The sequence below is a fragment of the Sphaerodactylus townsendi genome, linkage group LG03, assembly GCF_021028975.2.
Source record: "Sphaerodactylus townsendi isolate TG3544 linkage group LG03, MPM_Stown_v2.3, whole genome shotgun sequence".
NCBI lineage: Eukaryota > Metazoa > Chordata > Lepidosauria > Squamata > Sphaerodactylidae > Sphaerodactylus > Sphaerodactylus townsendi.
Window position 1 is genome coordinate 178,857,939 of NC_059427.1, and position 24,117 is coordinate 178,882,055.

The 24,117-nt window shown below is 46.0% G+C and overlaps 1 protein-coding gene across 1 annotated transcript in view; it reads right to left on the bottom strand.

Annotated features, from left to right (window-relative positions):
• OS9 (OS9 endoplasmic reticulum lectin) overlaps positions 1 to 24,117 on the bottom strand; it is a 39,167-nt gene that overhangs the window by 10,899 nt on the left and 4,151 nt on the right. The window contains exons 2-9 of the mRNA XM_048491252.1: positions 18,529 to 18,705; positions 16,372 to 16,435; positions 15,523 to 15,599; positions 9,278 to 9,376; positions 7,526 to 7,727; positions 4,952 to 5,062; positions 1,997 to 2,106; positions 14 to 56 (exon numbers count right to left, since the gene is read on the bottom strand). Of these exons, the coding sequence (XP_048347209.1) occupies positions 14 to 56; positions 1,997 to 2,106; positions 4,952 to 5,062; positions 7,526 to 7,727; positions 9,278 to 9,376; positions 15,523 to 15,599; positions 16,372 to 16,435; positions 18,529 to 18,705 (883 nt within the window). The remainder of the gene's footprint in view (positions 1 to 13; positions 57 to 1,996; positions 2,107 to 4,951; positions 5,063 to 7,525; positions 7,728 to 9,277; positions 9,377 to 15,522; positions 15,600 to 16,371; positions 16,436 to 18,528; positions 18,706 to 24,117) is intronic.

Here is a 24,117-nt window from a genome sequence, read left to right on the forward strand (position 1 = left end):
GGCCCATGCTTACCTGTTAGGTGATCGTCTGCTGTTTTCATGACGGGCTCTTCATCCTACAGAAGAGGATACAAGAGAAATGGCTTGAACCAACACATAGAAACCACTGCTGCAGAGTCAGACAGGTTATTATGACAGGTAAGTTATCGACAACTTCTGTAATATTTGGATATTACAAACTAGAATTCTGTACTAAGTCAATAGTTTCCCAACCAAATAGGGCATAGTTTTCCACCCTGCAATTGCCAGACTTTTAACATCTGCAGGCTTCTTTAATGCACAAGCATCTGGTTCTGCCAAAGTTGCTTATGGTAATTTTCTTTTAAATATCAGAACAAACAAAAGAAAAAGAAAAGCAGCGCAAAAGCCCACGAAGCAAAAATAAGGCTATCAAAAAGCAATTTATGGAACAAAGTAATATTTCAAAGCGGCGGGGGGGGGGGGGGGTGGTAATAGCAAGGAAAATGAAAAAAAAAATTAACCAGGTGCTTAAAAGGTAACAGGCGTGGCATCACGCGAATCTCTGCATTGTCACTGTATGACAATAGAAAATGCTTCATCCCTGGTGCTCACCTATTTGCTCTGTCAAAGTGGGGAAGCACTTTGACAGGACAATCTTAAACTCTCAGCACCGAGTACTGAATTTTTGTCCACTGCAGGAATTTAACTGCCAGCTATATTCAACTGGCCAGATTTCAGATCTAGCCCATCCCAACAGACCCGAGATAACAAAAACACAAAAACGTTTCTGGTTGCTTAGAACTCACCCGCCCTCCCCGCACATAACATACTTCAGGCTTGCACTGAATGCTGCTACGTCATTTGTTCATTCTCCCCAGTGCTAAACTAGCCAGCTGTCAGAATGCCATTGCTGGGAGGGGGGACTTGCTGGAGAGAGCTTTAGCATTTGCAGGTGCTGCTTTATCTATTTCCCTGGCCTTGGAGCTCAGTGGCTGGGACGGGCCTTCAGGCTGGACTTTTCCTAAATGTCTTGGTTTACATGTGGGGGTGGGGACTTGCTGCAACATACTATCAACTGCTTTGGTGCCTTTTCGCCAGAACTGTCTTCTCCTGACTTTCTCATGTCTTCAGTAAAATCCTTGAACCCATCAAGTGAGTTATTGTCTGAATGGGGAAACTGACACCAGCTTTTGTGTAAGTTATGAAACCACATGATGGTGCCCCTCAGATAAGGTAATATTCTGTCTATTCAGAGGATTCTCCGGGTATGGAGAAAAAACTAAGCATCAAGATGATGGTAATGATTTGTTCACACCTTGGTGAGGACCAAATGTGCCCCAAAAGATGTGGTATGTAGATAATAGCTATCAATCAAATGAAGAGAGCAGGGAGAGGAAGTCAGTCTATCCATTCCTTGACAGCTTATAACAACCTCAATGGGAGATTTCCAAATGGCTTTCTCCTATTGCTCACAGGTCTGCAACTCATAGGGATGCCGAGAGAGCTGTCTAAGTCACAGGGAAGATGTATTTTGAAGATATTTAGTTCTTTTTGCAAGGCATGCCAACAAAAGAGAAATAGTTCAACCATCTGGCATTCCCATATCATACTATGGATCCTTATTTCATGAAGCAAATCAAGCCAGTCTTCACGTCACTGCATCTCAGCATTTGTTAAAAATGAAACAATAGAATTGCTCACAATTCATTAAAAGGAAAGGTAACCAACGTTGTGCCTTAAGAAGAGTTGGAGTTATACCCCACCTTTCTCTCCTGTAAGGAGATTCAAGGTGGCTTACAAGCTCCTTTCCCTTCTTCTCCCCACAACAAACACCTTGTGAGGTAGGTGAGGTTGAGAGAATTCTGAGAGAACTGTGACTAGCCCAAGGTCACCCAGCAGGAATGTAGGAGTGCGGAATCAAACCTGGGTCTCCAGATTAGAATCCACCTGCTCTTAACCACTACACCATGCTGGCCTATCTCTTAAGAAACTAGGTTGAAATTGACCTGCATCAGGTCCGAAGGCAGCCCTTTACCTTTCCTTGGTCTGGCATCTGGGTTGCCTTCCCATCTCCACGCAGCACTTTGGCCCAGAAGTCGCCATCATCGCTTGAGTCACTCTCAGGAGGAGGAGGGGCCGGAGACACTGATGAACATGGAATGAAAGAGTGTAAGAGGGTGGAAGCACTACTGCAGCTTCTATCATTTGCTTGAGACAAAGGACCTCAGCTCCTACTCTCCAACGTTCTAGTGTTGGCCAGGAAAGATGGGTCTCACCTAGATGCTTTGAAGCCTCAGAGTAGAAAAAAGGGAGAATGACAAAGAAGAGTTTGAATTTATACCCCCTTTCTCTCCTGTAAGGAGACTCAAAGGGGCTTACAATCTCCTTTCCCTCCCCACCCACAACAAACACCCTGTGAGGTGGGTGAGGCTGAGTGAGCTCCGTAGAGCTGTGACTAGTCCAGGGTCACCCAGAAGGCATGTGTTGGAGTGCACAAGCTAATCTAGTTCCCCAGATAAGCCTCCACAGCACAAGTGGCAGAGCAGGGAATCAGATTACAGCGCACCTGCCCTTAACCACTACGCCACTGCTGTTGAACAGGATGTGAGCTGAACAGAATATTCGGGAACTGGGAGGCGAACCTTCAGCACCCTGAACAGCACCTCAATTGGTCCCCAAGACAGCTAAAACAGAAAACATTATGCAAACTTAAGCAGTCACAGGCAAGTTGGTACAAATTGCACAGTTTGCAGAATTTGGCTTTTTGCTTTTGCAGAATTTTGAAATGGTTTGCATGCTGGATTAGAGACTCAGCCCATGTCATGGATCTGGGTAACTTTGGACCATTCCACCCCCTGCCAACCCTGGCCCATTTATGTGTCACGTGAACACACATCAGCAGTGCATTAACTCAGGCTGCCAATCACATGGATGTCACTGTTGCACTTGAATGGGCCAATCCACATGGAAAGGCTATTTCGAGCAAGACTTGTACAGAGAAGGATCTCGCTTGTGGCCTCTACCCTATTCAACTGTTAGATATTAACGTTCAATTTTCCCACCAATAAGGGACCTGAAGTGGCTTACATCATCATGCTGTCCCTCTGTTCCAGTGGTGGCCAACCTATGGTGCTCCAGATGTTCATGGACTACAATTCCCAACAGCCCCTGCCAGCATGACCAATTGGCCATGGTGGCAGGGGCTGATGGGATTTGTAGTTCATGAACATCTGGAGCACCATAGGTTGGCCATCCCTGCTCTATTCCATCCTCACAACAAGCTTGTGGGGTGGGTGAAGCTGAACCTGGGCCAAGGTTAGCCAGCAAAATTCCATGGTGAAGTGGGGATCTGAACCCAAGTCTCCCAGATCTGGAGGCTGACATACTAACCACAACACCACTCTGACATGTACCAAGAACACATCAAGCAATTGGGTAGCAGAGTACAGTGCATCAGAGTTGCAGCAGTGGTGAGATCAGGGGGAATTGACACTGTATCCCCACTGAAATATAAGTACACTCCTGGCCATCTGGTCAGCTAGAAACTCCTTCCCAAAAGAATATTTGCATGGCTCTGGCATTCTCTCTAGTTAGGGTTAGGGTTAAGGTAAGAGCATGGGCTTGGGCTTGCCTGAGTGTGACTCTCCCCTTTCCACTTGGTTAAGAAGAAGATAAGGGCTATTATACTCTATTTCAGAAAAAAATATATTAGAACAGTCAGTTGAAGTGCAGTGGTTAAGAAAATAGTATGCTTCCACATTAAAATATAGTCCCAGACAAATATGAGAATTATAATTCATTTTTACATGCTACCTTTGTCAAAAACATTATTTTGTGCATTACTGAACATGGTACTTTGATACAAGAGCATTTATGGTTCATTGAATGACTATCATCCAACTTCAAGCAGATGGGGGAGCACGGCTAGGTCAGCACTAGGTCCCAGGAAGAGCATTCTACAACAAAGAAGATCCAGCATGTTGAGTTCTGTGGTGGGGGAATATACACTCTACTAACATCTTTTTGTGAGACAGAGTATAGTGGTTAAGCATGAGCAGCAGTGGTACAGTGGTTAAGAGCAGGTGCATTCTAATCTGGAGGAATCGGGTTTGATTCCCCGCTCTGCTGCTTGAGCTGTGGAAGATTATCTAGGGAATTAAGATTAGCCTGTGCACTCCAACACACGCCAGCTGGGTGACCTTGGGCTAGTCACAGCGTTTTGGAGCTCTCTCAGCCCTACACACCTCACAGGGTGTTTGTTGTGGGGCAGGGGAGGGAAAAGAGATTGTAATTGAGTCTCCTACAGGAGAGAAAAGGGGGATATAAATCCAAACTCTTCTTCTTAAAATTGGAATAACCATCTATAGAGGCAGAACACCAATAGGCAGATTATGGGAGCAGGCCTGAGCATTATGCTCTGGCTGAAATGTTCCCACTGCATGGACTGTATACTGCCCAAACATGTTACAGTAGATTAAATCCGGTCTGGCCCAATGTGGCAAATTCTTGTACTGTCAGTGACCACTTTTTTCAAATGGCAACATGCACATCAACTCCATAAAAATACAGCTTCATTTGGGAGCCCCAGGTCTGAATGGACAGAACTCAGGCGGGCTATGAGCAGTAAAAACCACTCCGCCACAAAAAGGAGAACTGCAAGAATATCATGCACAAATTCGGCTCATGTGTCCAAGGTCACATACAGCTATAGTTTTATACTATGCATTGAAAGGCTACATTGGGGTGCTGTGTGGTTTCCGGGCTGTATGGCCGTGTTCTAGCTGCTAGAACACGGCCATACAGCCCGGAAACCACACAGCACCCCAGTGATTCTGGTCGTGAAAGCCTTCAACAATACAAAGGCTACATTCTTGGCCTAAAACAACAGATCATGTAAACCCGCTTCTGAGTTCAAGGCAGTGGCTCCAGCCCATTCACTAGACTTCTACAGAATCCCTGAGATATCGCCTTGCATACAGCAGGGCCATACCATTTCCATCTGAATCCAGAGCTGCGGAGCTGGCATCTCGGTCATTCCCCAGTCGGGTGTCCAGTGTCTTCAGCTCTTCAGAAATCTCCTCCACTTTGCGCTTGGTGTCAGCTGATGGGGCAGAAAGAAATGACAAATAAAGAGAGGCCGGTCTCATTCAAGGATCTGCCCACTGTATGTGCCAGAAAGATCAGCCAAGAAGAAGAAGAGGAAGAAGTAGAAGAAGGGGAGGAGTTTGGATTTATACCCCACCTTCCTCTCCTGTAAGGAAACTCAAGGTGGCTGACAAGCTCCTTTCCCTTCCTCTCCCCACAGCAGACACTTTGTGAGGTAGGAGGGGCTGCGAGTTCTGAAGAACTGTGACTAGCCCAAGGTCACCCAGCAGGAATGTAGGAGTACAGAAACACATCTGGTTCACCAGATAAGCCTCCGCCACTCAGGTGGAGGAGTGGGGAGTCAACCCGGTTCCCCAGGTTAGAATCCACCTGCTCTTAACCACTACACCATGCTGGCTCTCAAGAGTCCGGAAAGGCCAAAATCTATCATAGGCAGAAGAAAACTGAACCAGGAATTATTTTGCAGCCAGTTTGCTCTCCTGCCCTATGGCTCCTGTAACACACCAAGGGAGACATCCAAAATAGGAACATCCAGAGACAGAACTATGGTATTCTAGGTCAAGAAACCAAAATGGCTGCTCAGGTAACAACTTATGCAAGTGAAAAGTATTTGCATGATTTGTTCGTCTGGGGGTTGTACAAAATTCCAGAATGAGAACCTAGAAGCAGCAATGGGAGACAGGTCAGCTGTATGAACCATCACTTAAGTTCTAAGCCTTTTCATACCTGTTTTCGTAAACAAAAGCCAGATCTCCACTCCCAATAAATTTTCCTCTCTGATGGAACTTCCATCAGAAGCCTGCCTGGTAGCATGAAGGGGAGGGAGAGCCAGGTAAGTTATCCCCATCAACCCGTGTGTGTGTGTGTGTGTGCAAACATAGGAGTGACTCATAGGATTATGGGCTTCGTTTTAAGCCACTGTGGCCAATGATCCACTGCCAGCATTCCCTGGTCTTGCCCTGCTCTGACGTGAAATGTCGCGCCAGAAGTGCTCTAGTTTTATCTGGGGAAAGTGGGAAGCGTGCCAGGATTTTTGGCCCCGATGCATCTCCTCTCTTGGCATGCTGCAAACAGGAAGCATGTCGAGACACAATTTCTTGCCCCAATGCGCTTCCTGTCCCACAGCAGCCCAGAGCACTGGGGGGTAATAAGAGAAAAGACAGTTTGGATTAATCCCTGCTGGCACCCTACTGGTAGGTGCCAGCCAATGAAACCTTTTGTAATGATCACACGAACTTCAAAAACGGTAAACTGCTCAAATCAGTCTGAGTAGCGCAGACTAAAACATAGTATGTCTGTGCCCAACTTGTTACAAGATAGGCACGACACCAGCCATGGGTTTCTCACATGATAATTAGACACATGGACCCCAGCGGTTGGCAAACAACCCCCACTACCCGTAGTCATTTCTGCTGGCAGGGGATGGAATGCTAAAGCCACTCTTCAGCTGCTTTTCAGAGAGAAAAACCACTTCCTTCCGCTGCTTTTCAGAGAGTCACGTGTGACCACCCAACGCATCACGCATCCCTATTTACAAGGTTCTAATGCCACGCAATGGTCCACAGGGCTTCAAGTCACATACATAATGGCTTGGATCCCACAATAAAACTCCACAGAAGAAGGATTTATGTCACTGGAATTACACTTCCTTACCTTCTGTTGTAGTGCAAAGTGCTCTGGGGAAGAGGGTATAGCAGGGGAGTCTGAAGCTTGCTGCTGATGGGGGATCAGTGAAAATTGGCCCCCTTCTGTTAGCAGAAATTTCCCATGGGATCCAACCCACTAAGTATGTACAATCTATGCCCTGCGGCACTGCACAGATCCTCACTCTAGCCTGCACTCCATGGGAGTGAGAAGAGAGGGAGCTAAATATCTCTCATCTCTGTTATCCATTAACCAACGCCGTGCATTCATGCTAGCACACCTCAATATTTTCCCATCAGCGGAAACTTCAGGGAGATACCTCCAGATACCTAAACATCAGAGACTATGCCGTTGCGGATGTGGATCTATAGAAACCATAACTCATATTCTTCTGGAATGCTGTCTTCACAGCAACCTGCGCATGATTTTAATTCACCCTCTGCTGCTTCCAAGACTTGAGCACTCCAAGTTCCAGGCCACTCGCTTTCTGCTAAGTGACTGTAATCCATCGATCACCTTGGCAGTGGCTAAATTCTTGGAAAGCATTTTAAACACCCGTATTTAAATGTTTTTAAAAGTTTTCTCTTTTAAATGGAAATAATTTATATGCCATTAAAGGTTAAAATGGAAAATGGAAATGGAGAAGAGAGGGTATCATCTGTCTGCCTCTTGACTCACTGGGCAAAGAGCTTGGTGTGTTGCTCCCGAGCAGCGCTACATCTGTCTTTCTGGCGCCACACAACCCTGCCGCTACCGAGGGAACACACACGGACTCAGAGCAGAAGGAAGCTCCCCCTTTCCCTGCTGCACTTACACACTTGAGCCTTGACATACTCCACATACTCTGCAGGGCTCAGGGCTGGGTGGCAGCGGATGGTCTGGGGGGTGGCGGTAGATGGCGGTCGCAGGAACGGGTGGTTGCAGATGCGGGTGGTGTGGACAGTCAGCACATAGGAGCAGGACTGGGGCTCATCCACACGGGCGATGTAGTCGCTCGAGCCTTCTTCGCACAGGAACTGTAATTAAGGCATTCAGGAAATAAAGTGTGTGAAGTTACTTTGTAAAGATGGCTCAAGCTAGGCCAAACTCAACAGACCTCAGAAGATAAGCAGGGTCAGCCGTGGTTAGTACTTGGATGGGAGACAGCTAAGGAAGTTCAGTGTTGCTACACAGTGGCAGGAAATGGCAAACGGCTTCTGTTCATCTGTGGCCTTGAAAACCCCAAACGTCAGCTGTGACTTAATATTTATTTATTTATTTATTTATTTATTGGTTGCATTTTTATACCGCCCTCCCCCGAGCGGCTCAGGGCGGTGAACAAACAGAATAGGGCACATGCTGCTAAAATCCAATAAATATTTAGATAATTAAAACGCAGCAGTGTTAAAAACCAGCATAAAGATGGCGCCTACTATCAAGTCCCCTAAAACAAAACAAAAGGGGGAAGGGGGACGGCAGAACCCACTGATGTTCTAGGGGCCCTTTCCACCACCATTTATACGGACTTGGGCCACTAGCTCATCTAGGCCAGTGGTGCCTGCTGTGAGGGGCAGTAATTTGTCAGTGTCTCTGAGGAGGATCTTTTGCAAGCTCCTCTTGAGAAGATATGCCAGGGTGATGATAGGAAGTTGTCCTGCCTGAGATGTGAGAGAGCCATTCAGCTGTTTTGACACGGGAGCCCACGGGAGCGCTGCTCCAGCATCCCATCTCCTTCCAGAGCCAGCGTGGTGTCGTGGTTAAGAGCAGGTGCGCTCTAATCTGGAGAACTGGGCTTGGTTCTCCGCTCTGCCACTTGAGCTGTGGAGGCTTATCTGGGGAACCAGATTAGTTTGTGCACTCCAACACATGCTAGCTGGGTGACCTTGGGCTAGTCACAGTTCTTTGGAGCTCTCTCAGCCCCAAACACCTCACAAGGTATTTGCTGTGTGTGGGAGGGAAAAAGGGAAAGGAGATTGTTTCACTACGGGAGAAAGTGCAGAGAGCTTTGGGCAGTTGCTCTGTACCTCCGAGCCTCAGTGATTGAGCTGAATGACCCACACGTGATTTCTGAGCCTGTGAAAGTGAAGGGGCAGCTCTGTGTTATCTGAAGACATGGCTGGTTTGTCAGGCAGTGCTTTCAATTGGCATCTGGCCTCGTAATCCTGCTTTAGCAAACATTCAAAACAAAAATCAAAATGAGGCTAACGGTGAAAGGTGCACGCTAACCCAAAGGGCAGGGTTATAGAAAGAGCGGCAACCCTCACGGAAGTCAGCCCAGACTCAGAGCCCACCCTCCTAAGCGGACGTCTCCTCCAGCAGTAGTGATCTTGGTACTGTGAAAATCAATGGTCACCTCCAGCAAACTCCCGGCCCCACCTTGAGGTACAGCATTGCAGGTCACAGGAAGAGCCAGATGACGTTTCAGCATGGCCAATTGGCCATGCTGAAAGGGGCTGATGGGAATTGTAGTTCCTGAACATCTGGAGAGCCGCAGGTTCCCTACCCCTGAGCTAGCCCATTTCCTGTCAGCCGTCACTTCAGAAAGCCACCACTGCCCTCACGCTACCACATATCCCCCCTCGCTTACCCTGACTTCCGCCTCCCTGGGCTTCCCGTTCAGGTTACACTTGGATCCATTGACGTAGGTTTGGCTGTGGTAACGCTTCAGCTTATGCTGCTTTGAAGCCTGCAAGAGGAAACCAAGTTGGAGGACAGTTCAGAAGCAGGCCTGGGAAAGGGGCCAGAAGCCTCAAGAACACACTTCTAAGGCCTGGCCTTCAAATACCACAGAATGAGGCAGTGGAGGGCTAAAGTGGCAGAATGAACTGTACTGCTTCGGACTACGGGAGAGCAACACAATTTCGCCACATTCATAGCTCCCTGTCAGTGGGAAAACTAGTGCATTATGGCTCAAACCAGCAGTGGGAAAACTAGCACATTTGCTATGAGGGCTGGATATGACATAAACGTGACTTGGGTCAGGTTGGGTCCGGGGCGGGTGGCTGCCTCAGCTGTTGAACTCCTAACAGGCTTACCAGCCCAAATCAGTACTGGAGGGGGCTCGCCAACACAGACTGGCATGTGGGGGTAGCTTGCCAGGTCAGATCAGATGCTGGAGGGTGGTGGCCTGGACTAGCCAGACTGCAATAGGCTCACCAGGATGGAGTGGGGTGGGTGGTGGACTGGCCAGCCTACAACTGTGAAAATAAAGCAAGGCAAGTAAATTAGTCAGAAGCAAAACACAAGGAGGGGGTAGCCACTCACCAATATAAACTTGCCAACAACTCAAGGAAGTATTGTATAAGAATACTCTATTTATAGTAATCAGTACTTAATACACATACACATATAATACAATAATCAGCAACATATAACACAATAATCAGCAATTATACTTATCATCCAATCCGTGCTATTGTAAGATAAGTCCATTCATGTGTAAGAACCATATGAAATTCATATGGTGTTATCAAGTATCAATTTTTGCTGATGAAAAAGCTGTAATCATCAAGACTAAGTGTCGGCTAAACATCTGTGTGACCTTGGCAGCTTGAATTATTTCGAGCGGAGAAGCCTGTTGAGTCTAATTGAGACGGCAATCTGTCAGCCGAGTTTTGTGCCTCTTGGAATCATCGCATTTCATTTGTATACTAATTCACAAAGATTACAGCTTTTTCATCAGCAAAAGTTGATACTTGATAACACCATATGAATTTAATCCACTTGTGACTCTATACGGTTTGACTTGGATCTGTTCGGCTATTCCTGGATGGGGAAGTCATTCATGAGGTTCTTACACATGAATGGACTTATCTTACAATAGCACGGATTGGATGATAAGTATAATTGCTGATTATTGTATTATATGTAGCTGATTATTGTATTATATGTGTATGTGTATTAAGTACTGATCACTATAAATAGAGTATTCTTATACAATACTTCCTTGAGTTGTTGGCAAGTTTATATTGGGGAGTGGCTACCCCCTCCTTGTGTTTTGCTTCAGCCTACAATTGTCTCAGCAGGCCCGATGGGTAGTGTGTGGAGCGGGGAGGGTAGATGGAGAGGTCTGGACTGGCAAGGCTACAGTGGGCTTTCCAGGCCAGACTGGGAGTGGGGTGGGTCAATAGATGTGGGTGCGCCAGGTCAGATCAGGAGTGGGGGGTAGGTTGCCTCAGCTATCTCATGGACAAGCTCTGCCAATGGGCTAGATCCGGACCCTGACTTAAACTTTTCTCCCTGAGGTGCTAATACTTTGTTTGCTGCTAGTTTTATTACAGGACACCATTGAACAAGCTGGCCATCTTCCCTCAAAGTCAAAAGTGGTACAGCCCATTCAACAACCCTAGCATTCAGGCTCCGGTCTCCTCATCGCAACTTCATTTGCCGCTAAATAGCTGCAAGCCCTGTAGAGCAAGAGGAACTACTTGTCACTGCGTGGATTCTGGCTAACACGAAGCACTCAGAGCCAAGATGGAAAAAAAAAATCTTTAATCTTATTGAGAACATTTCTCGATGATCAAAACAGCTTTAGCTAATATAACCTATATTCATCTGATAAAAAACCAACATTGTCCAAATCACGGTTAACTGTTGCTGCTATGTTTTTATGGTTTTATAGACTCGGTAAATTTAACTTAACTTATTTATTGTGTATAATGTTGCTTTTGGTCTGTTGTGTGTAATGTTGTTGTGTAATGTTGTTACTGGCCTGCTGTACACCGCCCAGAGCCCTTCGGGGATGGGCAGTTTAAAACCAACCAACCAAACAAACAAACAATAGCCTAATATGGTGAACAATAGTAGCATTGCCCATAGTTCTAAAGGAGTAAGCAAAAGCAAATAAACTTATCTGAAGCCCAAGTTTCTTACATTACACAGTACACAAAGTAACTCTTTGGTGTGTAGTTACAGTTTATCAGTTTTAAGTTCCAAGTTCTAGCACAGTGGTTCTCAACCTTCCTAATGCCGCGACCCTTTAATACAGTTCCTCATGTTGTGGTGACCCCCAACCCTAACATTTATCCATTTTACAGATGGAGAACACTTATGCAGAGAGTCTCAGGCGACCCCTGTGAAAGGGTCATTCGACCCCCAGGTTGAGAACCGCTGCTCTAGCAGAATATTAAACCATCTCCACTGACATCACTACACGCACCCATTTAAAGAGCTTCTACCCCACCTCCTCTGTATGAGACTTCAGTTAAACTGCCCAACTGCCGTAGATAGAATGCTCACTCCTGAAAATTTCTCCCAGCATGCAATCTCTTCACAAGCCCCCTTAAGCAGTAGCTCAAGGGCTCTTGCTCAGAGCCGGGATGAGAACTTCCAACTCTCCTGGACTATATGTGGATCTGAAAGTTGGACAATAAGGAAAACTGACAGGAAGAAAATTAATTTGAAATGTAGTACTGGAGGAGAGCTTGTCAGAAAGACAAAGAAGCCTGAATTCTCCCCAGAATCTACTAAACTGAGGCTATCCTACTTTAGTCTCATTATGAGAACTGGAAAGGCAACCATGCTGGGAAGGAGAGCTCTTTCAACTGCTAGATTCAATGTCATGCCATCTGCCTTGTTAAACGGCAGGTTTAATAATCTCGAAAAACCTAAGAGGCTATGCAGCTGTAATTCCAATCCAGTTGAAACACTGGCTCACCAGTTTTTACACTGTACTAGATTTGCCAAAATTGGATCCAAGTATATTAATTTATCTCTTTTTCAACCCGAGTTAACAGATTTGTTCAGATTATTTCTCTTGTTGAATAATTCCGATTCTGCTTTTTGGGAAGAGGCAGCAAATTTTCTCATGGAAGTAATTCAGAGTTTCTAATTTATTTATATTTACCCGAGTTTTATCGCCTGCTTTAATATGATTTATGTTAGTCGTGTTTTTTTTGTTATGCCAATAAAGGCTGTGCTATTCATTCACAATTGTGCTGGGAAACAGGCAGCAGCAAAAGAGGAAAACGCAACATGAGAGAGACTGATTCAGAAAAGGAACTTCCAGTCCCCAGTTTGCAAGGTCAGAGCAAGGCTGCTAATGACAGGACAGTTTGGAGGTCACTAATTCATGTATGTGTATTAAGTGCCAGAAGGTCACTTCTGACTCGTGGCATTGCCATAAATCAACGTCCTCCAAAACATCTTATCATTCATAGGGTAGCCACATGTCGGAGGCAACTTGATGGCATGTAACACAAATGCTGTTTACCTGCAGCACGAAAAAACTGGTTATGCTGCCACCACTCTGAAATTACGCTAGGTATTTTGCAGCAAGGACACGGCCAAATCCCAGGGACTGGGGTGGGGGTGGAAAGACAGAATGAACCCCCTCCCCTCCAGGTGCTATGCAAAAGGATGTTATTTCTAAAAAGAAAAGTAAATCAAGAGCGTGCTTGGGATAGATAGTCCAATTTCGATAGACTCAAAAAGGACTCCTTAAGGTTTTTCTCAAGAATTTCGCCTCCAAGCCAAGAGGCATTATCATCAACCGACTCAAGGGAGTTTAGTATGAGCTGGGAAGAGTCAGTTTGGCTTGCCTTGATCCTGTTAAAATTCATTGGTCTAGAGCAGGGGTAGGGAACCTTTAACACTCAAAGAGCCATTTGGACCCGTTTTCCATGGGAAAAGAAAACACTTGGAGCCGCAAATAATTTTTGACATTTAAAATAAAGATAACACTGTATATATTGGGCATTTTTACCTTTTACTCCACTCATTCTGAGAAGCGCATGGGCGGGCAAGGATGGGGCCAGCGGCTCGGCCGTGCCGGCCGCCCGCCCGGAAAGCGCCCGCCCCGCTCAAACAAGGCGGGTGAGAGGGGAAGCCCGCGGCGCTGCCCAGCCAGCCGCGGGCAATTGGTGCGCCCACCCTGCTGCCTGCAGGGCAGGCAAGGATGAAGCCCGTGGCGCAGCCCAGCCGGCCGCAGGCAATTGGTGCGCCCGCCCTGCTGCCTGCAGGGCGGGCAAGGATGAAGCCGGCGGCTCGGCCTTGCCGGCCGCCGGGAAAGCACCCACCCCGCTCCAATGGGGCGGGCGAGAGGGGAAGCCCGCGGTGCGGCCCAGCCGGCTGCGGACAAGGATGAAGCCGGTGGCTCAGCTCGTGGAGCCGCAGTGCAAGGGCAGAAGAGCCGCATGCGGCTCTTGAGCCGCAGGTTCCCTACCCCTGGTCTAGAGTGATCAAGCAGAGGTGTAAACTTGGGATAGTCAATCAGCAAATCACGCCCCCAGGACTGCCTCATCCATTAGCCATTACAGAGCCTTCGATGTGGCAGTTTCTGACCCAAAGACCAAGACAGAAATTAACACACTTTTCAGCTAGCAGTCTAACACTGTTAAATTCCACATGACCCCCCATAAGAACATAAGAACAAGCCAGCTGGATCAGACCAGAGTCCATCTAGTCCAGCTCTCTGCTACTCACAGTGGCCCACCAGGTGCCTTGGGGAGCTCACATGTAGGATGTGAACGCAATGGCCTTCTGCGGCTGTTGCTCCCGATTACCTGGTCTGTTGAGGCATTTGCAATCTCAGATCAAGGAGGATCAAGATTGGTAGCCATAAATCGACTTCTCCTCCATAAATCTCCCCCAACCATACTATTAAGCAAAATGTGCTGCTTTTCGTTCTGTTATCCTGCATTCGCCCACAACCCCATTCCTCAGGGTTGCCAACTGTTGAGAAGATTAAAAAACTAGGATTATAAAAACACCCAACCCGACTGCTGTATACAAACAAGGTCCGGCCCACTTGTTCTGCACATTTATCTCATTCAAATCTGGGAAGCTCATTATTTGCTTGCTTTATGCAGGGTTGTTATGATACTGAGGGGTTGTTATGATAAAATCTTGATTAGGTATTCAGCAACAGGAAATTGCTGATCTGCGCCAACACTCCCCTCTTGATTTATACACGACACAGAAGCTAACAATTCTAAGTACCTTAATAAAGTAATTAAGAACACCCAGTGACTCTGGGACTTATCTAAACTTACCTTATTTCACCTCGAGGCCTGAAAAATCCCCTGGAGCCCACCCAGATATGTGAGCTTAGCCTATAAACTCTACAACTGGAGTCCACCCAAATGTGTGAGCTTAGTGTATAAACTCTACAATTGTGCGTCTGTGTGTATGAGTGGGTGGGGGGAAAACAGGAGATCTTTCACCCTGAGTTAATCCTAAACTAGATATACACATGAATGGTTTGATGGTAGTGTAGTCACTACCATATACTGTGCCAATACTGAGTAGCTTCACTGAATTCTGGCCGTATGAATGTTGCACCCTACTGATTCCAGGATGGTCTGGTTTTTGGTACACCGCTATTCCAAATCAAAGGGTGCTATCACATGGGCTGAGTAAATGCACTTTCAATCCGCTGTCAACATACTTTACAATTGATTTTTCCTGTGCCACATGGCAAAATTCACTTGTAAACAATCACCTCAGGTGCACTGAAAGTGGAGAGAAAGTGTATTATTTAGGGCAGGGGTGTCCAACTCTGGCACCTCAGATGTTCATGGACTACAATTCCCATCAGCCCCTGCTGGCATGCCCAATTGGACACCCCTGATTTAGGGTGTGTGAAAGTGGACACCCCTGATTTAGGGTGTGTGAAAGTGCCCTAAGAGAGTAAAGGCTAATGGAAAGAAGGGAAAAGGAGGAGGGAAAACACATCTTCATTCTTGAGCCTCTTCAGAGATCCAGGCCGATTTCTAAACTGGAGGAGAAGTGAAGCTGCTTCTACCCCCTTCCAATTTTTAAAGAAATCCACGTACATCCAACGTTAGCATTCCCCCATTGCATTAAGAATTCCAGACTCAAAGGAACACCAACCTTCGCGGTTTCATTATCCCAGTCAAATGCAGACTGGTAATACCCCAGATACAGGACATCACCTTTGATTTCAGAATCTAGGGAGAAAAAACAAAGATACAGGAAGAAATGACTGTTAGGTAAGCAACTGTGCTGAGTATGCAAGTTGGATCAAGCTTGTGGCAGATGTATCATTTTGTATGGTTCCTACTTTTCCTATTTTCACATCTCTAACATTTGGGGAGAGGCAATATGAAAAAAAACCCAATGGAAAAGGGTGTTGCCTGGGGGGGACAACAACAGCTGGAGTAAGAGCCCCCCTTCGGCTTGCTGCTTTTCCACTGCCAATTACACCACTTCCTAGCGCAGCAGCGGCAAATGGGACTTTCAGACCCTCGTTTTGCCAACTATGATAACAGTTGCACCATGAAAGTATTTAAATCACAGGCCAGAATAGCCATAGGCTTGCCAAACTGATGCATGGAGAAGGAAAAAGAAAATTGGCCTCTGCTCATTCTTATCCAATTTCAAAAATCTTATAAGAGCTTTTGTCCGGTGAAGTCTCATCCCACCAAAGCAGGCAATATTATTGTTCAGTTGTCTTAATGCCCCATAGTTTGCATTGCTGTTTGATAATGCTGATGTTGTTGTTTTATGTTTGTGTGAGTTTTATGAAAGCCGGGGTTTTTTAATGAGCTGCCATGAGTAATATTTATGTTGCAAAAAGGTAAAATCGTAGAAAGAGGTGTCGCTGGCAGTGGTGAAATAGCAAGCAGAAGAGTTCAAGCCACCTTAAACCATGAAGAAAAGCAGGGAATTAATTTTTCAAATAAAATTAATTAAACCGGAAGACGAATGATACAACAGTACCTTCCATATGGTATTGCTGAATGTGCTTCCCATAGCAGAATTTGTATGTCCACCAGTCCTTAGTCTGAAACAAAAAGAGAAAACGTTGAAGTCTAGGATACTTGGTCAAAGAGAAATCCCACTAAGCTGCCTCTGGCAGTAGCTATTTTCACAAGTGACAGAGAGGAGACCATATGAATGTCTCTATAACCAGGAAAAAAAGCTGCTTTTCCAATGTAAACAAACATAAGAACATAAGAACAAGCCAGCTGGATCAGACCAGAGTCCATCTAGTCCAGCTCTCTGCTACTCGCAGTGGCCCATTAGGTGCCTTTGGGGGCTCAGATGCAGGAGGTGAAAGCAATGGCCTTCTGCGGCTGTTGATCCCGAGCACCTGGTCTGCTAAGGCATTTGCAATCTCAGATCAAAGAGGATCAAGATTGGTAGCCATAGATCGACTTCTCCTCCATCAATCTGTCCAAGCCCCTGGATCTGTCCAACATAACTGGAATGTCTAATTCAGTTAAATTTTGGTTTTAGAAGCCAAAATTCATGCCAATTTCGCATCAGGAGAATTTGTCCAAGATTTGGACAGGGGGAGGGAGTAAAAAGAAAGACAACAATACGAATGTAGTAGGACTGCACACTTCAATTGGCGGATTAAATCTCAGGCTGATTAACTGGTGGTGGATAAATTTTAAGTATCAGTGAGGCCTAGAAACATGGGCAGCTCTTTTTCCGTGCTGCTTTGCTACGGATATGCCACTTTGTATGAGAGAAAGGGAGAGAAAGGTATTAGAGATGGCAGGCAAACTGAATAAATTATTCAGTTATAGGGCCCCCCAAATTTCCTCTGATAGCCTCACAGGAGGACCTTCAGCCAAGTGTGGTAATATGTAATTTAATTTATTGTCGAAGGCTTTCACGGCCGGAATCACTTGGGTGCTGTGTGGTTTCCGGGCTGTATGGCCGTGTTCTAGCAGCATTCTCTCCTGACGTTTCGCCTGCATCTGTGGCTGGCATCGTCAAGATCTGGCAAACGTCAAGATCCTCTGAAGATCCTCTGTGGCTGGCAAACGTCAAGATCCTCTGAAGATGCCAGCCACAGATTGGTTAAGAAGCAAATGATTGATTAACTGAATAAGCTCCTTTAAGAGGCAGACTGCCCTACTTTACGAGGGAAGGGAACCGCAGGGACTACGAAGTAAATGTCAGTATAGTGCGTTTAGAGATGGGAAATTCTGATTCATGTCCCAGCCACTCATTCACCAAGTGGTCCCAAGCAAGAAATACTCCTACCTTCAGGACCCCTGTCTGTCAAGTATTAGTGAGCTACCTCTTCAAGACAGCGAGATTCGAGTCCAGTAGCACCTTAGAGGTCCACAACCACAGCAACAACCACAAGCCTTAATTGGCATTTAAAGGTAAAAAAGAAACAAGGTCTGCAGCAGACAAAAACTACAGAACTATATGGTGTAGATACAATTTTTCAAAAAACAGGCTATTACCCTTTCATTATTTCTAAAAGAAAAGTTGAAACAGTCTCACAGAACAGCAAATCATTATTATTTAGCAGGTGAGGTATTCTGTAGTATTCCGGCAATTGTAAGCAGCTCGCCAAAATCGTGTCCTTATACTTTTAACCGAATCTTTTCATGTCTGGGATCAACGAATAAGGAATGCATAAGAGTCCCCTGCTGCCATTATCACAGGGACAAAATCTTTTAAGTATGTTCAATTTTCTTACATCTTCCAATTTTCTTATATCTTCCAGGCTGATGCTAATACATTAAGCACTGCAATTGCCAGGGCTCCTCTTTGCTTAGGATTTTAGAGGCCAACAAGATGTTTGGGATCTAACCTTTTGAGAGTTAAAGCCCCCTTCAACAGATTGACTCTTGGAAACCCATATCCTGAAAACCTTGCTGGTCTCTAAGGTGCTACTGGACTCAAATCTAGCTATTGTACTGCAGACTAACACAGCTGCACTCTGAAACTACCTCCAAAAAGTTTTCCGAACAATACTACTATAAGAATGTTGCCTGATCTAAGTACCAAATATAGACCTGTCAAATAATATGTTGAACTCATTCTAATTCTGGAAGGCAAACCCCATCCCAAGGGCACTCTCTTCACTCGGCTGCCCCTTGGATCTCCCAACACCTGCTCCTAAGTCACCTTGATAAGGCAAGGAGCGGCCTCCATGGGTTTCAGCAGTTCTGAGACGCCCAGTCCGGTGTAGCTCTGCGGATCCTCATCTTTCTCCTGATGGATCTTCACTGCGGCAGCTGGTAGCCGACACTCATATTTCTGCTTGTATTTGGAGGAGATGGTCACGACATCTGAAGCCTTACTCTGGGAAAATACAAGAATGGGAGCCAGAAGGTGAGAAAAAGGGGTGTCAAGACTTTGGGAGAAACAGCGAGCATCATGGGCACAAAGGTTGGGGAGGTGGGGTTTTGCAGGAAAGCTGTTTACAGCCACACTGGTCCGTAAGTAAAAGCCAAGAACACAACCCATGGAATATCTTTATGAGGACCAACACATAACAGTATGCAAGCTTTCAAGTTTCCCAGAATTCCTCATCAGATATTAAGAAAAAAACAGATTGTTTCCAGGGTCCCCTTTTCAGAAGACCTCCTCGTTCCAATGTCTGATGGGTTTGCTGGCAGCCTATCATCTTCTTCATTACTCTTTTTCCACATTCTATAACACTGATGGCGAACCAACCCCAAACCCACTTATTTATCGCAAAGTGCCAACACGGCAATTTAACCTGAATACAGAGGTTTTAGTTTAGAAAAACTGTTGGCTCCGAGACGTGCGTTACTCGGGAGTAAGCTTGGTGGTAGTCAGTGGCTTTGCTTTGAAGCAACCGTGCAACTCTTCCAACAGGTGAATCACGACCCTAGGAGGGTTTACTCAGAAGCAAGCCCCATTGCCAGCAACCGAGCTTACTCCCAGGAAAAGGTTTGTGCTTTAGTTCTTTGCATGAAAATCAGTGGGGCTTAACAGGGTTACCTACACTGCTTCCTCAAAACTAGGTCTTAGTTTAATGCTAATAATTGAGCCCAGGCCAGTCTAGATGTGTGTGTTGGGGGGGGGGGCACTCTGTTTGCGTGAGCCCACAGAGAGGGCTCTGAGTGCCACCTCTGGCACCTGTGCCATAGGTTCGCCACCACTGTTCTATAACATCTGACCTGGAAGAGCTCTAGAGAACTGCCCATTTACCCACTCTCCGCGGAAGCCTGGACAGTTATTTCCTTGACATGGGAAACCCCATTGTGACTGAGATTCCATCTTCCGCCCACAAATGTATTCCAGAAACCCTTTCACCTAATAGGGCATCAGACAACAAAAATCCACGCCCTGGACTAACTGAAGTTCCAGGACCCTCTATAGCTGCTCCTTTCCTCTTAAGGTTGCACTCTTAGGCCCTTTCCGCAGAAATTATGCCTGTGGAGAGAAGGGGGCCGTTCGCACGGGAGCGTGCAAGCGGCCCCTGCAGAGGCCAGCACAGAAGAGGCGGCTCTGCACGGAGTCACCTCTTCTGTGTGTCCCCCACTCACCTCGTCCTCCAGCGTCGGACTGGAGGGCTGCAGGGACCTGCCCATGCTGCCCTCCGACCTCCAGGGGTCAGAGGGCAGCGTGGCCGGGTCTCAGCAGCCCTCCAGACCAACGCTGGAGGACGAGGGGTGGGGGGTGGGGGACACGGGAAAGCAGCGCCTTCCAAAACCCTCCCTCAGGAAGGGAGGTGGAAAACGGTGCCTTCACGCCGCTCGGGGCCGCACAGGACGGCACTGCTGTGCGAACGGCTGCCCAGGGACGGTGTTTTTGCTGTCCCTGGGCCGCTGTAAATGGCCCGTGCGGAAGGGGCCTTAGAATATGCAGTGTTTTGCAAGCTGCCTGCCATTTAGCCTCTGCAAATGAGTTCACCCTGCAGAAATTAGTTAGGCAAAAGGGTCATTCCGATTCTCAATTAACATCACCCCCCACACACAAAAGTTCAATTAGTGCAGCCATAACACAGTGTTGGAGGACAGATCCCATTACAACAGCTACTAACACTTTGATCGCTTAAAAAGGCATGCAGCTAATCAACTGAAGATCCATTAATGAGCCAGAATAAGATCTGAAGCACATATCCACATAGCAAAGGGGTCATTCACTGCCACAACAAAACAGCAACAGCTACAATGGGAGCATGTGAGGTCAGCAACTAATCAAGATTGCCCCGAGCCTAGTTCCAGTTGCACGGGGAACAACTTCTATGCTAACACCAGAATACACACAAATGCAGATTCAGACAGCCACTGTAGAGACCCAGCTTTATCAAAGAATCTTTTACTGACAACAACTTTCCAAAAACATGGTCTCGTTCATAATCCAGCATGGTTGGACTAGGATCTGGTAAGCACAATTTCCTCCTCTGCCATGGAAGCTCACCGGGCAAGGGAATCTCCCCCCCCCTCTGCCCCCCCCTAAGCCTAACCTACCTCACTGGGTTGCTATTTGTGAAAGCAAAGTTGAGGAGGGGGGAACTAAGTTGTAAGCTGCGTCAGATCCCCTCTGCAGAGGAAAGCAGTGTATAAAATTCCAAGTAAACGAAGTCCTTTTGAAAGCTCATCAGTGACGTGATAGCTCCATTTCTGAAAGGCGACGTGTCCCAAGAATCCCACTTGCAATATAAATTGGTTCGTTTTGCTTCAGAGCACTGCGATGGCAGTTGGCAGATCTGCTGTGGGGGTGGGTGCACTTGTATGCAGAGAAAGAATGAGAAATGCTTCCAGAAATGGCTGCACTGCTCACAACACCATGAATTCAGTTTGCCTTGCAAATAAGGCACAAGGTTTTCCTTGCCTGTCACCCACACACAGCCTACATGCTTACCTGCTGAACTATATTAATAATATTTTGAGTTGTTACCAAGAGAACAAAGATAGAACTGTATTCCAGTTTATTATTGGTTGGAATATTACTCATTTTTGAGTATAAGTATGCACTGGTGTAATTATTAGTCTTTACCTGTTATATACCAGCCTTGTTTACTATGGTTGTGTCCCCCACACATGGTGGCCTCTGGTGTTCTTTAAAAAAATAGAACCAACTTTATAAGTGTCCCCTGATAACCTGGAAAGGATTCCTAGTACCAGAGGCAACCAGACAAGGAACCCTGCAAGGTAGGTTAGGCTGAGGGTGTCTAGCAGAAAATCACCAAGCAAACTCCATGGTAGAGTGGGGTACCCTGTGACAAAGACATGGTCAGAAACACAGAGAAATAATTGATGGACTTGAATAAGACGGCAGAAAATGCCTCTAGGCACAGAAACAGAGCCAGCCTGACTTCTCAACGAAGAAAACTAAAAAGAGGTCAGAGACCCAGAACAGAAGCCTTGCAGAGGGACGAAAACAAAGTACCGTATATACTCATGTATAAGACGAATTTTTCAGCACATTTTTAATGCTGAAAAAGCTCCCCTCGACTTCTATGCGGGTCATTAAATTTTTTTGTGTTTTTACTTTGCCAGCCAGCAGGGGGTGCAGCTTTTATGCTATCGATACCAAAATTTCAGGGTACCCTCAGAAGACACTCCTGATGATACCAGCCAAGTTTGGTAAAGTTTGGTTCAGAGGGTCCAAAGTTATGGACCCCCAAAGGAGGTGCCCCCATTCCCCATTGTTTTCAATGGGAGCTATTAGTAGATGGGGCTACCCTTTTGAGGGTCCATAACTTTGGACCCTCTGAGCCAAACTTCACCAAACCTGGCTGGTCTCATCAGGAGAGTCTCTTTATGATACCAGCCAGGTTTGGTGAAGTTTGGGTCATGGGATCCAAAGTTATTGATCCCCAAAGGGGTGCCCCATCCCCCATTGTTTACAATGGAAGCTAATAGTAGATTTTCCATTTCTGATAATATGCCTCTTAAAATCTAAGTTGGGTTACATTTGGACATACAGATGATGATGAGGAATCCAGTTTTGAAGGATTTTAACTCTTGTGTTTTAGCTTGGTTGCTGATTGAGCTAAGGTTTTTGACTTTTAAAGTTATTGTTGATACCATATTGTTCTTGTTGACCCTCTTTTCCACTTACAGAGCTAGTTTACTGATTTTCTTTGAAATAAATATTCAAAAACATTTAACCTACTGATGCCTCAATTAATGTAATTTTATTGGTATCTATTTTTATTTTTGAAATTTACCAGTAGCTGCTGCATTTCCCACCCTCAACTTATACGCGAGTCAATAAGTTTTACCAGCTTTTTGTGGTAAAATTAAGTGCCTCGACTTATATGCAGGTCGACTTATACACGAGTATATACGGTAGGTTAGAAGACTACTAACACATAGTCAATAAATATTAGGAATGGAAGCATGGCAAGAATATCCAGTTTTCCAGAAGGGGAAATGGCATACAAACACAGGTGTGTTGACTGAGGGTCAAAAGATATTAAGATATAGAAGAAACCTGTAATCGCAAATAGGCTTTAAGAAAAAAGAACTAACATTTTAAATATAAGATACTTGTTGTAAGATAACAAGGATGCACATTCTTGGCCAAATCATCAAGTTGGAGTCTACTGTTAGCAGATGATGTTAAAATCCTACAGAGGAAATTCAGTTGATTGATGTGTCGTCGAAGTCTTTCGCGGCGGGACTCAACTGGTTGTTGTGGGCTTTCCGGGCTATGTGGCGTGGTCTGATAGATCGTGTTCCTAACACCTCTGAAGAGGCCAGCCACAGATGCAGGCGAAACGTTAGGAACAAGATCCACCAGACCACGGCCACACAGTCCGGAAAACCCACCAGAACCAGTTGTATCCGGCCGTGAAAGCCTTTGACAACACTTGTTCCCAACGTTTTGCCTGCATCTGTGGCTGGCATCTTCAGAGGTGTATCTCTGTGATACACCTTTGAAGATGCCAGCCACAGATGCAGGCAAAACGTTAGGAACAAGATCAGCCAAACAGCCCGGAAAGCCCACAGCAATCAATCGAGTTTCTTCTCAGAAGGGGCTCCTTGCCTGTGACCTGATTATCCTCAGGGTAAGAAACGTCCCTCCTTAAATTATGGGCTTATTTATTTTATTCACTTGTACCCCACCTCTTTCCCCAATGGGAAGCTAAAGCAGTTTACATCATTCTTCTCTGCTGTATTGTATCCTCCCAACAACCCTGTGGTTAGGCTGAGAGTTTGTGACTGACCCAAGGTCACCCAGCAACCTTCCATGGCACAGGTAGGAATTTGAACCTGGGTCTTTCAAATACAGCTCGACACTTATAAACCACTACACCACGCTCTGGCTCTTAGTCAGTGTTAAAAATGCAACAGCTATGGTTCAATAAAAAGCTTAAAATGAAGAAGAACAAGAAAGAAGTAGAGTTTGGATTTATATCCACCCTTCTCTCCTGCAAAGACTCAAATGGGCTTACAATGTCCTTCCCCTACCCACCCACCCCACAAAAAACACCCTGTGAGGCAGGTGGGGCTGAGAGAGCTCTGAAGAACTGTGACTAGCCCAAGGTCACCCAGCTAGCATGTGTTGGAGGGCACAAGCTAATCTGGTTCCCCAAATAAGCCTCCACAGCTCAAGTGGCAGAGTGGGGAATCAAACCCGGTTCTCCAGATTAGAGTGCACCTGCTCTTAACCACTAGACCACGCTGGAAGCAAAGTTTCTCTAATAATATTACTGGTGTGCTATTATCTAGAAGCCCTGTCTTGGATGGCCCGGGCTAGCCTTATCTCACGAGAAGGTTGGTCCTAGCT